General features: G+C 42.1%; 1 protein-coding gene across 1 annotated transcript in view; it reads left to right on the top strand.

The window, feature by feature from the left end:
- LOC146871941 (STE20-related kinase adapter protein alpha-like) overlaps positions 1–16,846 on the top strand; it is a 366,775-nt gene that overhangs the window by 176,913 nt on the left and 173,016 nt on the right. Inside the window, exon 9 of the mRNA XM_085652306.1 lies at positions 12,183–12,189. Within this exon, the coding sequence (XP_085508432.1) occupies positions 12,183–12,189 (7 nt within the window). The remainder of the gene's footprint in view (positions 1–12,182; positions 12,190–16,846) is intronic.

The following is a 16,846-nucleotide window of genomic DNA, read 5'->3' as shown; positions in this document are numbered from 1 at the left end:
ATTTTGTATCACAGGGGGCCCCTGGCCCGTTCTGTCCACACCTGAAGTATGAGACCCTTGTCCTTGCCTTGCCAGCCGCATTTGTAGGCCGTATTAAATTGACCAGCGGGTCCTGTGTTGCTATATAATTATCCTGAGACATCCTTACCACTCAGCCAGCATAAAACCCCTGTGTAGGCCCTTCTGTTCAATATGTAGGCCTCTTTGTTAAATTGACCATAGCTCTGCAATTTTAGTGTATAGCAGTCTGAAGGCAGGTCTGCGAGGCCTTCTGCTCCAAACTAGTAGCCCCCACCCTACCCGAGTGCTCCGTGCTCGGTATCAAAGTTCAACATCCCCCTGAAGCTGTCGACATACAGTAGGCTGCATCCTCGACTGGTACTTGCTTCCTGGGCAGGTTTCCCGCTTTTAAGGAAGTGGCAACCGCAGAGCGTCAAGTTAGGAGAACTGAGGAGATTTTATACATGAATATATTGAATTCCTGTACAATACCCATTATTTTCTGCTTGCTCTATGGAACTTACGATAAGCGATTGGCCTGAGAGACTGACCTTTTCACCCAGTCCATTGTCAGCATTAAGTGGGTAAATGACGAAATGTCTGGTAAAATCTGCAGACGAAGCTTTTGGGTAGCATACGTAGGTAGATGTAGCGTGCAAAGGAGCCCACAAAATGATATAAAAAGGGAGCACCCACAGATATCGACGGACAACCTCGCCGTCTGTATGTAGGTTAACAGGCTGTGCAGGTTTTCCCCAAGAACTGGGAGCTCTTGTCTTCCTTTGCTTAAAATGTCTTGCTCTGCTTTGCTTGAAGTATCTTATTCTATTTTACCTATATGAAATGTCATGTTATGTTTAACCATTGTTCTCTTTACTTTTGCTTTTAAAAGATGTTGTATTGTAATTGCAGGAATGCTTGCTCTAAGAGTAAATGTGAGTGTCCCTAGGTAACATTTTCCTTGGTGTAACTTGTTTCTCATGATGCATTTATAGATGTGTTTTCTCTCTCTCTCTGTCAGTCCATTAATTGAGATACAGAGAATATCATGACAGCTGTATGATTATCTGGATTCTGTATTTTGTACTTTATGTCTCTATTCTGCGGTTTCTTTGAAGTTGCATCTTCTCATTAAACTGCCATCGTATTCTGCCTCCAATTCCATGTCTCATATGTCTGTTTTCTTCATTTTTGGAGCAAGCGTTCCTAGGCACCCCGGCTCAAATTAAGGTGCCCCTTTTGTCCCTGACTCACTCTCCTGCTCAGTTCTGTGGTGGCTCCCGGGGCTCTGGGGACCGCCCCTAGCTTCCTTGACCCGTAATAGATCTTCCCTCCAACAGCCTCTCTTGCAAGTCCTGTATTGTTGGTTTGTTGCCTCTGCCCCCCTTTCCACTGCCCTCCATAGTCTGTTGTGCTTCCACGGCCCTTCCTGCCTGCTCAGTGTGGTTAAATTGTTGCCTTTGCACCCTCCTACCTGCCTTCAATTTTCAGAGTCCGTGCCCCTGGCCTCTGCCTCTCAACAGTATCCTAATGAACAACTAGATTGCTAACATTCTATATTTATTACAAAAGTGTGAAACGCCTGACATCATCTTGATGTAATCAAAACTGTAATACCTAGAGCATTCCTTTAGAAATTACATATATGAGAGGGTCTTATTGGCATCAAAATTATGGTTAGTGCTCTAAAAGACTAAAATAAGGACATATTTTCTGAGTTTTCAAATAGCGACAAAGCACTTTTAAATTATTTGTTATCTTTATGTTTTTTTATCTAGTTGACAACTTGATTAAATGTTGCACTTAGGGGAGAGGATGTGGTGTTACTTCCAGAACTGCAGACTTTGCAACTGGGGAACCAGGTTGAAGTTTCTGCTTCAGCTCGACATTCTGTGATTCTGGTCAAATCACTTAGTCTCCCCATGTCTACAACCAAAATGAATTTGTTCTTGTGTGATGTAACCAATGCTCATGTAAAGCACTCCAATACCTGACAAGTCTGCACTATATAACACTGCAAAAACACAAAATAATAAGTGTTTTGCACACTTCTGTCATTGGGCTATATTTGGGCTATATCTGGGTGATTTTGGGCTACATTTGGGCTCTTTTGTCTCCGGTGGCCATCTTGGGAGATTTATTTGTTATGAAGTTTCCTAATTTCCTCATGTACTGCAGCCTCCTCAGTCGGAAATGCTTTCAGTTTTTTACTTTGATTCCATCATGAAGGTATTCAGATATGTCACACATTTGCCATGAATTCTGAATGTTAGCACTCTAGTTGCTCATTAGATCACTGTAGTAAAACTACTGTTCACCATGGAAGTCTGCTCCTGGTATTAAAAGTGCATGTTTCAGTCTGCATGTCAGAATTTTTTAATGAAATAGAAGAGGATTTGAGAAGTCACTCAAAATGTGCCCTAATTTTCTTTCTTCAGCATTAATCATAATTTCTATGGCATAATGAACCCCCTCATTGTGTTCCTTTTTAAATTAAATGTTTTAAGTGTTACCAGTTTATTCCAATCAAGATGGCTTCAGGTGTGCCATACTTTTGTCATAATGAAGACAGTAAGTGCTCTAGTTGTTTTTAAGAACATTCTTGGACATTCTGTCATTGGGCTATACTTGGGCTACATCTGGGTGATATTTGGGCTACATTTGGGCTCTTTTGTCTCTGGTGGCCATCTTGGGAGACTTATTTGTTATGAAGTTTCCTAATTTCCTCATTTACTGCAGTCTCCTCAGTAGGAAATACTTTCAGTTTTTTACTTTGATTCCATCAAGAAGGCATTCAAATGTGTCACACATTTGCCATAAAATCAGAATGTTAGCACTCTTTTTGCTCATTAGATCACTGTAGTAAAGCTACTGCTCACCAGGGAAAACTGCTGCTGGTATTGAAAGTGCATGTTTCAGTCTGCATGTCAGGATTTGAGAAGTCACTCAAAATGTGCCCTAATTTTTCTTTCTGCAGCACTAATCATACTTTTTATGGAAAAATGAACCCCCTCATTTTGTTCCTTTTTAAATTAAATCTTTTAAGAGTTACCACTTTAATCCAAGCAAGATGGCTTCAGGTGTGCCATACATTTATCATAAGTAGGACGGTTAGCGCTCTAGTAGTTCTTTGGAACACTCTGGAAAGCTGCAGTAGAACACAAAGGAATCAACTGACAGTCTCTGCCCTTGTTGGATGTACATGTTTTACTGAGAATGTCAGACTTCATTCTCACATGACTGAGAAAGATAATGTGAATTTACAGAAAATAAGCTCTCAGTTTAGCTTATAGATCACCTTCCAAACCTCTGTGGTAAAAGCATGTGAAAATATTTTTCTCTCAATCATGATATCCCAGCAGAAGGCTTTTTCACATGGTGAAATCACCTTAGAACATACCACAATTCCTAAAATGAGTATGGTACCATCAACAAATGATTTATAATGTAACTAAAGTCTTAAAATCTTCTATTAACTGCAATGCTTTTTAATGAGGTGCTATCATGTATATTGGTCCCAAGATGGCTGCCAACACTTCTTGGATGAAGTGCTGACAGCCAATCAGATCTCAGGATGAGATGTGTGGTTAGGCTCCGCCCACATATATATATTGATTTAAATGCTATTTTCTCAGGAACTACTGAACAGATTTACACCAGACCTACAAAAGGCACTTCCTTGACCTGAGGACTACCTCTCTGCCAAATTTCAAGTAACTCTGTTCAGCCGTTCGGGCTGTAGCTGTGTCTAAAGGTCCTATGGAAAAATGCATGGGAAAAACGCGTTTTGGGACCCCCCTTTTTTCTCAGCCCCCGCTTGACGAATCCCCCCGAGACTTTTAGGGTAGGAGCGGAGCGTAGCGCCCCACCTATTTTGAAAATTTCGCGAGGATTCATCGACCGGCGCCAAAGTTATTCTAAATAGAATGTTGCGGATTTCCTATGGAAACAGGGTCCTAACTATAACTATCTACTGGCGACCGCCAGTAGATAATATATATATATATATATATTACCTACTGGCGGTCGCCAGTAGATAGTTATAGTTAGGACCTATTTTCCATAGGAAATCCGCAACATTCTATTCCCAATAAGTCTAGCACCGGTTGACGAATCCTCGCGAAATTTTCCAAACTTTTGGCCAGCTCCGCTCCGCTTCCACCCTGAAAGTTTCGTGGTGATTCATCAAGCGGGGGCCGAGAAAAAAGGGGGTCCCAAAACGCGTTTTCCCCATGCAATTTCCCATAGAATCTGTTGTCGCAGCTACAGCCCGAACCGCTGAACGGAATGACACCAAATTTGGCAAAGAGGTAGTCCTCAGTGCAGACTCATGCCTTTTGCATAAATGGTGTGAATCTGTTCAGTAGGTCCTGAGAAAATTAGGGTAAAAAAGTTAGTGATATCTATGGCCGGGGAGGATCCGCGGATCCTACCCGCACCGTACGCGCACCCTCCCCGAACCGAGCGCGCACCCTCCCAATTGCGCGCTGAATGCTAATTGGCTGTCGAGTATCTCTCTACATTCGAAACCAGGAACTGTTGGCGGCCATTTTCTGCCTCGGTAGAAGCGAGGCTGAAGAAGCAAGGGGAATAAGTGTGTAAAACATATAAAGGGGGCAGAGTGGAAATACTCTGACCCTCTAGAGGTGCTTAGGGGGTCCCAGAAGGACCCCCTGGGGCCCCCCCTTTTTTTTTTTTTAAACCGGCGAAATGCGCACATGGTGCGCGCATCCTATCGCGTTGGATGCACGGATCCTCTCGCGGTGGGTTCGCGGATCCAAGGGAAAAAAAATGAAATTGTTGGGAGATAAAGATTAAGCTTAAGTGTTTTGTTCTTGAGTGGCTCTAAAAAGAGCCGTTGTGTTCATTGAGAGTTTTTGGTACTTATAAGTAAGTACCTATACAGAGTCTAAAGTTGTTGAGGAAGACCCTGTTTCCTTCATCAGTAAAGTGTACTCCATCTCTCCTATACATCTCTTGCATATGAAAGCGCAGATTGTTATTGTAAATGGACCCCATTCTGTAGTCTCGGAGAAAAGCAGAAACCGATTTATTCACATGTTTCCTAGCTTTCTCAATCTGTGGACAAAAATGATCGGACCAGTTCCATTTCTGCCTTTGGCATATGTTAGAATACACAAAGGCAGTTTTAGGGAAAAGTGAAATCAGTTCTGCAAAGGTGTCCTTCATAAGCATTTCCAGACCTACCCCAGTCAAAGTGCCTAGGTAATTGTCACCACAGTGCACTATAATGAGGTCAGGGTGTTGGATTTGCATGAAGGATTTCACCAATGGCAACAATTGGTGCCACTTTAACCCTCTCTGTCCAATCCATTTAATGTCTACATTTGGCAAACCTAGGTCTTTGTGAATGCCTTTGTTTTCTGCATACCTTTGGCTCCAGAACATGTAGCTGTGTCCCACAATCCACACTGTAAGCATCTTGTAAGGAGGTCTGGATGCACTCAGATGGTCTCTGTAAATGAAATGGCAGTTTGGAAAGTAAGATGTTTCTAAAATGGTGGCTATGATGCAATTTTGAAAAAAGACAAGAAATCATTGGTTGTTTGACAACCTTCTACACTGAAAGGTAGGGTGCATATTTCTGTTTTTTAAACGCATGATTCTTATTGGTTAACAAAAACTGATTGTAAGGAACATTATATATGATTAGCTGATATGTTGAGAAGTCAGGCACACTTGCTGTTTTGATTAGCAACATTGTGTGTGCTGAACTTGTGACCTGTGTGCTCAGTACAGTGTTCCATGACCTTTTTTCTATGGTAACGGGCAGAAGGCAGATTGGGGGAAGTGTTGAAGTTTATGTCATTTGGAAAGGGTTGAAATGTTTAACCAATAGAAATGCGTGTTTGCTTTTGAATTTATGTGGGATGGAATGTGATTTGATGTTTACATGTATATGTGTGGAAAATGAGAGGGAAACTTTGCCATTCTTTGGTTCTGCTGACAGGTGCACAGTGCAGAGATTCTGTATAAGAAAATCTGGTGTGTGACTGATATCTGGTGTGTGACTGATATACTTCTTAATCTACAAAACATCTTGAAAGGTGAGTTATTTAATTGTGAGGGGATGTATGTAGACTTTTAATCAGACTAATGTATTTCTTCTGCTAAAGTGTAGGGAGTACTTTTTTTCTCTACAATCTTATTGACAGTGTGTGTGCATGTAGAAACCATTTTGTGATAAGGATTTGTTCTTTTCATGTGTTTGTAGACAGATAACTATGCAGTTTTTATATTTTGGTAGAATTAGAAACCAGTCATTGTTTATGAATTTGTGAAATGAGTTATGTTTCTGCAGTAAAATGTAGTACTCCTTGTAGATGAAGAAATGTGTTTTGGTATAGTGCAAGGGATAGTGTTGTTTGTCTAGAATCACACAGAGAGCCTGTGTGCATTTGGGAACCACTGTGAGAGAGGCATTTAGTAATATCTTGTATTTGCTGACAGATAACTCTTTTAAAACCTGTCATGTTGTCAAGTTTTAGTAGCATTAGAAGCCAGTCTTTGCTTATCTGTTGATTAAATGAGTCAGGCAATGATACAAAAGTGCACTTTTGAAATATGCACATTGTGTGCAGTTCTCTTACCACTTCCATAGTAGTAAATAAGGTTTGGTAAACTCGTAGGGATAGTGGTTGTTGTCTAGAATCACACTGTGAGTCTGTGTGCATTTGGGAATCAATGTGAGAGAAGCATATGGTAACATTGTTTATTTGCTGACAGATAACTATTTTAAATCCAGTCATGTTGTCAAGTTTTAGTAGCATTAGAAGCCAGTCATTGCTTATGCGTTGATTAAATGAGTCAGGCATTGACACTAAAGTGCAGTCGTGAGATATGTAGATTGTGTGCAGTTCCCTTACCACTTGCACTGTAGTGAATGAGTTTTGGTAAACTCCTAGGGATAGTGGTGCTTGTGTAGCATCACACTGTGAGTCTGTGTGCATTTGGGAACCACTGTGAGAGAAGCGTTTGGTAACATCGTGTATTTGCTGACAGATAACTGTTTTAAAACCTGTCATGTTGTCAAGTTTTAGTAGCATTAGAAGCCAGTCTTTGCTTATGTGTTGATTAAATGAGTCATGCATTGACACTAAAGTGCAATCGTGAAATATGTAGATTGTGTGCAGTTCCCTTACCTCTTCCACTGCAGTGAATGAGTTTTGGTAAACTCCTAGGGATAGTGGTGCTTGTCTAGAATCACACTGTGAGTCTGTGTACATTTGGGAACTACTGTGAGAGAAGCGTTTGGTAACATCGTGTATTTGCTGACAGATAACTGTTTTAAAACATGTCATGTTCTCAAGTTTTAGTAGCATTAGAAGACAGTTATGGCTTATGTTTTCATTAAATGATTCAGGTATTGACAGTAAAGTGTAGTCGTGAAATATGTAGATTGTGTGCAGTTCCCTTACTACTTCCAGTGTAGTGAATGAGTTTTGGTAAACTCCTAGGGATAGTGGTGCTTGTCTAGAATCACACTGTGAGTCTGTGTGCATTTGGGAACCACTGTGAGAGAAGCGTTTGGTAACATCGTGTATTTGCTGACAGATAACTGTTTTAAAACCTGTCATGTTGTCAACTTTTAGTAGCATTAGAAGCCAGTCTTTGCTTATGTGTGGATTAAATGAGTCCGGCATTGACACTAAAGTGCAGTCGTGAAATATGTAGATTGTGTGCAGTTCCCTTACCTCTTCCACTGTAGTGAATGAGTTTTGGTAAACTCCTAGGGATAGTGGTGCTTGTCTAGAATCACACTGTGAGTCTGTGTACATTTGGGAACCACTGTGAGAGAAGCGTTTGGTAACATCGTGTATTTGCTGACAGATAACTGTTTTAAAACATGTCATGTTGTGAAGTTTTAGTAGCATTAGAAGACAGGAATGGCTTATGCTTCCATTAAATGAGTTAGGTATTGACAGTAAAGTGTAGTCGTGATATATGTAGATTGTGTGCAGTTCCCTTACCACTTCCAGTGTAGTGAATGAGTTTTGGTAAACTCCTAGGGATAGTGGTGCTTGTCTAGAATCACACTGTGAGTCTGTGTGCATTTGGGAACCACTGTGAGAGAAGCGTTTGGTAACATTGTGTATTTGCTGACAGATAACTGTTTTAAAACCTGTCATGTTGTCAACTTTTAGTAGCATTAGAAGCCAGTCTTTGCTTATGTGTTGATTAAATGAGTCCGGCATTGACACTAAAGTGCAGTCGTGAAATATGTAGATTGTGTGCAGTTCCCTTACCTCTTCCACTGTAGTGAATGAGTTTTGGTAAACTCCTAGGGATAGTGGTGCTTGTCTAGAATCACACTGTGAGTCTGTGTACATTTGGGAACCACTGTGAGAGAAGCGTTTGGTAACATCGTGTATTTGCTGACAGATAACTGTTTTAAAACATGTCATGTTGTGAAGTTTTAGTAGCATTCGAAGACAGGAATGGCTTATGCTTCCATTAAATGAGTTAGGTATTGACAGTAAAGTGTAGTCGTGATATATGTAGATTGTGTGCAGTTCCCTTACCACTTCCAGTGTAGTGAATGAGTTTTGGTAAACTCCTAGGGATAGTGGTGCTTGTCTAGAATCACACTGTGAGTCTGTGTGCATTTGGGAACCACTGTGAGAGAAGCGTTTGGTAACATCGTGTATTTGCTGACAGATAACTGTTATAATACCTGTCATGTTGTCAAGTTTTAGTAGTATTAGAAGCCAGTGTTTGCTTTTGCATTGATAAAATGAGTCATGCTTTGACACTAAAGTGCAGTACCATGTAGTATTGTCTTCACTGCACCAGAACTGAAAATATAATTTTTTTACCCAGGCACTGTCCTAGAAGTAGTCTGATGATTTAGTCAGTTTCTAAGTACTTATGTTGTGAACCATTCATTACCAAATAGACTGCTTCAAATGTCTATGCAGTATGCATGTAGTTCTCTAACCACCTACACAGTTGTTTTCACACCTTCAATTCCCTAGTCAGTATCCATACACTTCTAGGAAACACCCTGTCACTCCCTTTGCAGTTTCCTAGTGTCCCATTCAGCACCATGTAGTAATCCATTCACTGTGCCAAAACCCAAACACTTATAAATTCACTAAGACACTGTCTTTACAGTACTCTAATGATTCAGTCACTGTCTAAGTATTCATGCACTGAGCCAGGCACATGGACTGCTTCAAACCCCTATGCACTATGCATGCAGTCTTCTAACCACCTACAGACCTGTCCTTTACACTTTCAATTCCCTAGTCAGTATCCATATAGTCCAGCAAACATCCTGTCACTCCCTTTGCACTCTTCTACTGACCCATTCAGTACCAAGTACTAATCCATTCCCTGTGCGAAAAGCCTACCACTCATAAATTCATCTAGGCAGTCTCCTTGCTGTAGTCTAATCATTCAGTCAGTACCCAAGTACTCATGCAGTGAGCCGGGCCTTAGCACATGGTCTGCTTTAAATGCCTATCCAGTATGCATTCAGTTCTCTAATCAGCTACACAGTTGTCTTTCGCACCTTCAATTCCCCAGTTAGTATTCATATACTTCTAGCAAACACCCTGTTACTCACCCAGTGTGTGTCCTTTTAGTACTGTAATCATTCAGTCTCTTAGCATGTAGTCTTTTAGTGAGGTAGGCTTTAGGGCATGAACTGCTTCAAAGTAGTATGCACTATGTATGTAGTGTTTTAATCATCGTCACACTTGTGGTTCAGGGCTAGTGTTTCTTAGTCTGTTTTTATATAAAATGTGTTTGTACAGTAATGGAATACTGTAAATTTGAAAGTTATTAATATACATTTATTTGTGATTCTTTTTTGCAGATACTGTTTTTCAACGTTAAAATCGAGAAATTATGCCAGAAAAAAAAAGAAAAAGAACAGAGACAGGAGGATTATTTGAAGAAACATCAACCACAAGTATTGAATGAACAAGATAATGTGGCTAAAAGGAAAAAAAATTCTGGTAAGATCACGAAGCAATTTATTAAAAATGTTTGTAGGAGCAAACAGAATGTAGAGAATGCTGCAACTTCAGAGAATTTTTTAAGTAAGAAAAAAATCAAAATAAGAGGAAAAGTAAAAAAGCAAATGTTCAGTCAAAGGAGATAAAGTATGGTAAAAGAAGACAAAATCAGTATAAGGAATTACGCAAAAAAATATTTTACAAGCGAGTAGTGCATAATTTGCTGAAAGATGTGAAGAAATATAAAAAGAGAGCTTTATTTTATAAAAGAAGAAGCATATTGAAAGCATTGTGGAAAGGGCTTTTGAAGTAAAAAGGAAACTGTTTATTTTACTGTTAAACAGAATTCGATCACTAGATAAACCAATATATGTAATGAAGGCCAAAAGTTGGAGGAAAAGAGTTATTAATTGGGAGAATGGAAACACAGTTCTAGTTCAGAGCCTTTTTTTAATGAAGAGAGTTATTCACTAAGTGAAAAATTATTGTATGCAGTTGACACCAGTGGTGGAGGTTATGAGGTTAGTGATGGTTGTCCAATGGAGAAAGAGAAAATGGTTGAAAGAAATGCAGAAGAAGTGATAGCTGATGAAGTTTTAGGGAGACGTGCTAAAAACCCTGTGTACAATTAGGATTGCAGTAGTGTTTGTAGTGTACGACAGGAATCTATTGAAAAATTATGTAGTTTTTTACGAGTCTATACTAAAAAAAGTGTCAAACAAAAGATTAAGCTGTTGCAAGGACTAGACCCTTGCAGAGTGAGAAAACATACTGGTTTGCAAGGTCATTCTCTGGCTTGTCTTTCTAGGAAAGTTTGTGAAAGTGTTTTTCACCATTTCAGATTGCTGGCAGTACATCATACTCAAATGCGGAAATTAGTGAGAAGGTTGTATTATGCAAAATGTCCAGTACTAAAGTTAAGTGAGTTGAACAGTGCTCTTTTACGTGGGTCAGTTTCAGATGTGAAGCAGGTCTGTGAGTATATTGAGTTTTGTTACTTTGGGCCTCAGCAAAAGAGTGAAGAAACTGACACATTAGTAGAACAAAATGTTGAAGACAATGTAGAACCTGTAATTACAGAAAAATTTGAGGATGAAATCACAAAGTTTAAGGTAATTTCAGGTGAAAGACCAAATGTTTCTTGTATTTGTTGTCGGCGAAGTCACTATAAAAATCAGACTAGGGGTGTCAATCTGTATTTTAAAAGTGAAATAGAAGATAATGATAAGTGGATGGAATTTGCAACTTATTTGTTGGTAGAGGATTGTTTTGATTTGGGATGTGAGCAGCGTATTTGCAAATATTGTTATAATAAATTAGATGAGAATAAAATGCCTGCTAGAGCTGTTCATAATAATCTAGAGTTGGTTGCTATTCCTCCAGAGCTGATAGATTTAAATACGTATGAGTCTATTCTGATACAATGTGTTCACCCGTTTCAGGCTATTGTTCGTATGGAGCGCAAAACAAGTAAATTACCTCCATCAGAGTTGCAAAGAGGATTGAAAGGAAGAGTTGTGTATTTACCATTAGATTTAAGGAAAAATGTTGAAACTATTGGTGTACATCATGCAGAAAATGAGCCACTAGTCATTCTAGTTAATGGTGTTCCTACTAAGAATAAGAAAATCTGGCAAGAGTTAGTGGATGTTAGAAAAGTACAAAAGGCATCATTGTATCTGTTAAAAAATAATGAGTACTATAGAAATGTGTTTGTTGGAGAAGAAGAAATAGATTTAGCAAAAGATAGTGAAACATTAAGTGGACAAATTGAAAAAGTGGACATGTCCAGATGTGAAAAGATCTATGAACATTACAGTGTACATCCACTTCATTCCAAAGAGGTGATGGGGAATACAATTGAGTTGTTTCAAATGAAAAAAGCAACAGGAAGTCCCATGAGTGTATGGGAAGAGAGCTTGGAAGCTCGTTGTTTCCCCAGTTTTTGCCAACAGGAAAAGGTGGACGTTATGATGAACGTCCTGTGCAGATTCCTGCATCTGAATATCGGACAACAAGATTATATGCAGAAGATCCAAGATTTCGACAATGCACCCCTTATGTTTCATCTTCTGTTTGAAAGTGACTTGTCTGGACTTTCATATGCAGTAAATCACATTTTAAAAACTGGAATGCATCCTCAAAATGTAACTGCAAAGGATTTTATGGATAAAGTGCATCAGAGAGATGATCATTTAGAATCTCAGTTGATTAATCTGATGGCATGTCAGCGTGGGACTAATGAATATTGGTACCGTCGACATGGAGAACTGAAATGCATGCTACGGAACTTGGGAACTCCTACATGGTTTGTTACACTAAGCTGTGCTGAGTATGCTTGGGATGATTTACTTGAATTTCTTCGAGAGGCAAATTCCAATATAAAAAATATTGAATACAAGACACCTGGAGAATTGTGCTCTTTGGATCCTGTCAATGTATGCAGATATTTCAATCATAGATTTGAAGCTATGATGTCTTTCATCTGCAATAAAAAGAATCCTCCTCTTGGAGAAGTTGTGGATTTCTTTTGGAGAAAGGAGTATCAAGCAAGAGGTGCTCCTCACATACATATGTTGTTATGGGTCAAGGACGCCCCCAAATTTGGAACAGATTCAGATGAAACTGTTTTGTCTTTCATTGAAGATTATGCTATATGTGCTCTTCCAAATAGCAGAGAAGAGAAAAACTTAAAAGAACAAGTCTTACGATTTCAAAGCCATAGGTGTGGAAAATACTGTAGACGAAAGTACAAGTCAAAGGATAAGTTCTATACCAAATGTCGTTTTGGATTTCCACGTCCTGTATTAGCCAAAGGAAGAGTGAACAGTTTTATGTCAGCTGTACGAAAAACACCTACAACTTAAGAAGAAGCGAAGAATCAAAATACATAAATGACTACAATCCAGTTATTTTATCCATGTGGAACGCTAACATGGATATTCAGTATGTTGCGGACAATTCCATTGCTGTTGCTCGATATGTAACGTCTTACATTACTAAATCAGAAAAGACTGAATTGAAAAAAATGTGGGAAGAGATTTCTCACGAGAAGACTCTGTAAGAAATTATACAGTTTCAGTTTGAAGATGTTATTGCATCGTGAAATTGGAGCATATGAATGTTCAGATCGGTTATCATCTGCAAGTCTATATTCCAAAAGTAGAAGAATCATTTGGGTGAGTCTAGGTCTTGCAGGAATGCGAAATCGGGTACTGAAATCTGTTCAAGAAATTGAATATTTAGCAGAAAATGACCCTGAAAGTACAGATATTTTGAAAACCAATATGTTGGACACATACTATCCAAAGAGAAGTCATCATCTTGAGAACATGTGTCTCTATGAAGTGCTGCAAAACTACACTTTTAAACGAAATACTACAGAGAACATCAACGATGGAAAATATGGAGTGATTGGTTCTGAAGGATGTCTGGTGAAACAAAGGAAAGGAAATTTAATTAATCACAGAAAACTGAGTTGCGACACTGCTGACAAAAGGGAATTTTACTGTTTAGCCCTTTTGCAAATGTTCAAACCATGGCGTTCTGAACTGGAATTACTTGGAGATTTTCCCAGCTATGAAGATTCATTTAATGCTTGTAAAGATAGCATACAATGCAGTGCTTTCGCAAATTATGTGAAAATGTTGAATGATGAAATTGATCAAGAAGCTACAATTGCAGCTGAGATTGCTAGAGACAGTTCTCAAGACAGTCAAAGTTCTGCTGCACTGAGTCAAGATCCATCAGGACAACCAATTGTTGAAAATGAAGCAGCGATTGCAATGAAGGAGGAGGAAACAGCAATGTATCAAGCAGAAGAAGATGCAATACAGTTAGGAAACTTGGAAGAGCAACTAAGGTGCCGATTCCGATCCTGTAAAACCCGGGTACAAATGGTCGTACGGAGCGAATTCTCCGTCCGACTTGACCCGGGAAAACCACCTTACAAACCCGCAAGTACGATTCATACAGAAATACCATTTCTGTACGAGTCGTACAAAACACCGACCGGCTAAAAAATACCCACAATTCCGATCCGGAACATCGCGTACGTGACGTCCGGACGGAGTCAGGCAGCGTTCTACGGACCAGCAAGTACGATTCGTGCCTACGTCACTCCGCACGGATCATTTTTTACGGCAGCTAAAAACTCCCGGGAAAGTGAGGACGAAGCGAAGAAGGAGCTGCGGGACGCGACGGACAGCCATGGTCCCCATCCTACGTGTCATCCCGGCCCTCCTAGCCTACGACCTGGTGCACAGAAACTGACGCAGACGCCGCAGAAGGTCAGCACAACACCCAGGGGCAAAGGGGGGGGCGAGGGGCAGGAAACATAACCTCCACCAAATTTTTAAAATACCATATACTGTCCTAACATTACCTCCAGGGTCTGGTCACTTCGGGGGGCGCGTCCACCAATCCTCGCGTACGCGTACCCGTCACCACTACAATGGTGGTACGGCCCGTAACCACGCCCTCAGAGTGTGGGTACAGCCCGTACCACCATTGGAGTGGTGATGTAGGGGTACGCGTGGTACGGGCCGTACCCACGCCCTCAGAGCGTGGGTACGGCCCGTACCACCATTGGAGTGGTGATGTAGGGGTACGCGCCGTACCCACGCCCTCAGAGCGTGGGTACGGCCCGTACCACCATTGGAGTGGTGATGTAGGGGTAGGCGTGGTACGCGCCATACCCACGCTCTGAGGGCGTGGGTACGGCGCGTACCCCTACATCACCACTCCAATGGTGGTATGGGCCGTACCCACGCCCTCAGATCGTGGGTATGGCGCGTACCACGCCTACCCCTACATCACCACTCCAATGGTGGTACGGGCCGTACCCACGCTCTGAGGGCGTGGGTACGGCGCGTACCCCTACATCACCACTCCAATGGTGGTACGGGCCGTACCCACGCTCTGAGGGCGTGGGTACGGCCCGTACCACGCGTACCCCTACATCACCACTCCAATGGTGGTATGGGCCGTACCCACGCCCTCAGATCGTGGGTACGGCCCGTACCACCATTGGAGTGGTGAAGTAGGTGTACGCGTGGTACGGGCCGTACCCACGCTCTGAGGGCGTGGGTATGGACCACATCACCCGTACCTCTAGGGCACCAGTACATTAGTGATACAAGGCGTACACACGCCACGAATGTGTGCTTAGGGCCTGGTGCTGCATATAACCAGTATAGTGGGGTGTGTACATGGCCAGGACAGCAGTGTACAGCACCAAGGGTGTGGGTGGGTGGGTGTCTGCCAAGGAGTCCCAGCAGTGGACATAGACATGTGAGGGGTGGGTGCATATCACTCCCAGTAGTGGACAGAGACATGTGAGGGGTGGGTGCAGAGGACTCCCAGCAGTGGACAGTCATATGAGGGGTGGGTGCAGAGGACTCCCAGCAGTGGACAGACATATGAGGGGTGGGTGCATATCACTCCCAGCAGTGGACAGACATATGAGAGGTGGGTGCATATCACTCCCAGCAGTGGACAGACATATGAGGGGTGGGTGCATATCACTCCCAGCAGTGGACAGAGACATGTGAGGGGTGGGTGCAGAGGACTCCCAGCAGTGGACAGACATATGAGGGGTGGGTGCATATCACTCCCAGCAGTGGACAGAGACATGTGAGGGGTGGGTGCAGAGGACTCCCAGCAGTGGACAGACATATGAGGGGTGGGTGCATATCACTCCCAGCAGTGGACAGAGACATGTGAGGGGTGGGTGCAGAGGACTCCCAGCAGTGGACAGACATATGAGGTGTGGGTGCAGAGGACTCCCAGCAGTGGACAGACATATGAGAGGTGGGTGCATATCACTTCCAGCAGTGGACAGACATATGAGGGGTGGGTGCATATCACTCCCAGCAGTGGACAGAGACATGTCAGGGGTGGGTGCAGAGGACTCCCAGCAGTGGACAGACATATGAGGGGTGGGTGCAGAGGACTCCCAGCAGTGGACAGACATATGAGGGGTGGGTGCATATCACAGTGGACAGAGACATGTGAGGGGTGGGTTCATCGGACTCCCAGCAGTGGACAGAGTCATGGGTGTGTGTACATCATGATCAGATGAGCACAACTCCATGGGTGTATGTACGCATCCCTAATGTTCAACTATGTTGATAGTTTCATAACAACACATCACTGACAGCAGTGTCCCACTACCATGAGGATGGATGTCCTTCCCCCACTGCATGACACCACACATGTGGGTGTGAGGACAAATGACACATGCATACCCACCCCTGGCGGATGCAGCACAATACACACACACAGATCATGCCACAAGACTGTATACTCATGTCAATGCCCACTACACTGAGAGAGCCAAAGGGAACACACACTGTCACGCACATCCCAGGACTAATAGGAATGTACAGGTGCCGGGACAGCCACCAAGATGTTGCCTCCCATGGAAGGAATAGGGTGGACTTTCCACAGATACAATGCCCACAATTGTCAGTCAGGTGCTCAAATACCCTGCAGAACAAGTACCAAATGTGTGCTAGGCTGGGATAACACACAGGCATAGTGTGGGAAATGCTGATTGTCGCCATTAAGGCATGACAACATACTCAATACACAAGTACAGTGACTAGCAAGGATGGCACAGAGGATGCAGCCGGAGACATTGCTGAGCAGGCATGGCCATAGTTGAAGGGATCCGTCACCAACAAAGGAAATTTAGCCACAGGTCAGCACTACAAAAGTGCTACTCCCTGCAGGGTAGATGTCAGGTGCCACAGAGGAAGGAACAGTCCTTGGGACAATGTCTCCAAACACAAATAGCACACACAACCAAATATACCTTGCAGAGACATTGTGATGGCAGGCAGATACCATGGTCCACCCCA

This window comes from Triturus cristatus, chromosome 1_1 (genome assembly GCF_964204655.1).
Source record: "Triturus cristatus chromosome 1_1, aTriCri1.1, whole genome shotgun sequence".
In the NCBI taxonomy this organism is placed as follows: domain Eukaryota; kingdom Metazoa; phylum Chordata; class Amphibia; order Caudata; family Salamandridae; genus Triturus; species Triturus cristatus.
This window is presented reverse-complemented; position numbering and strand designations above follow the sequence as displayed.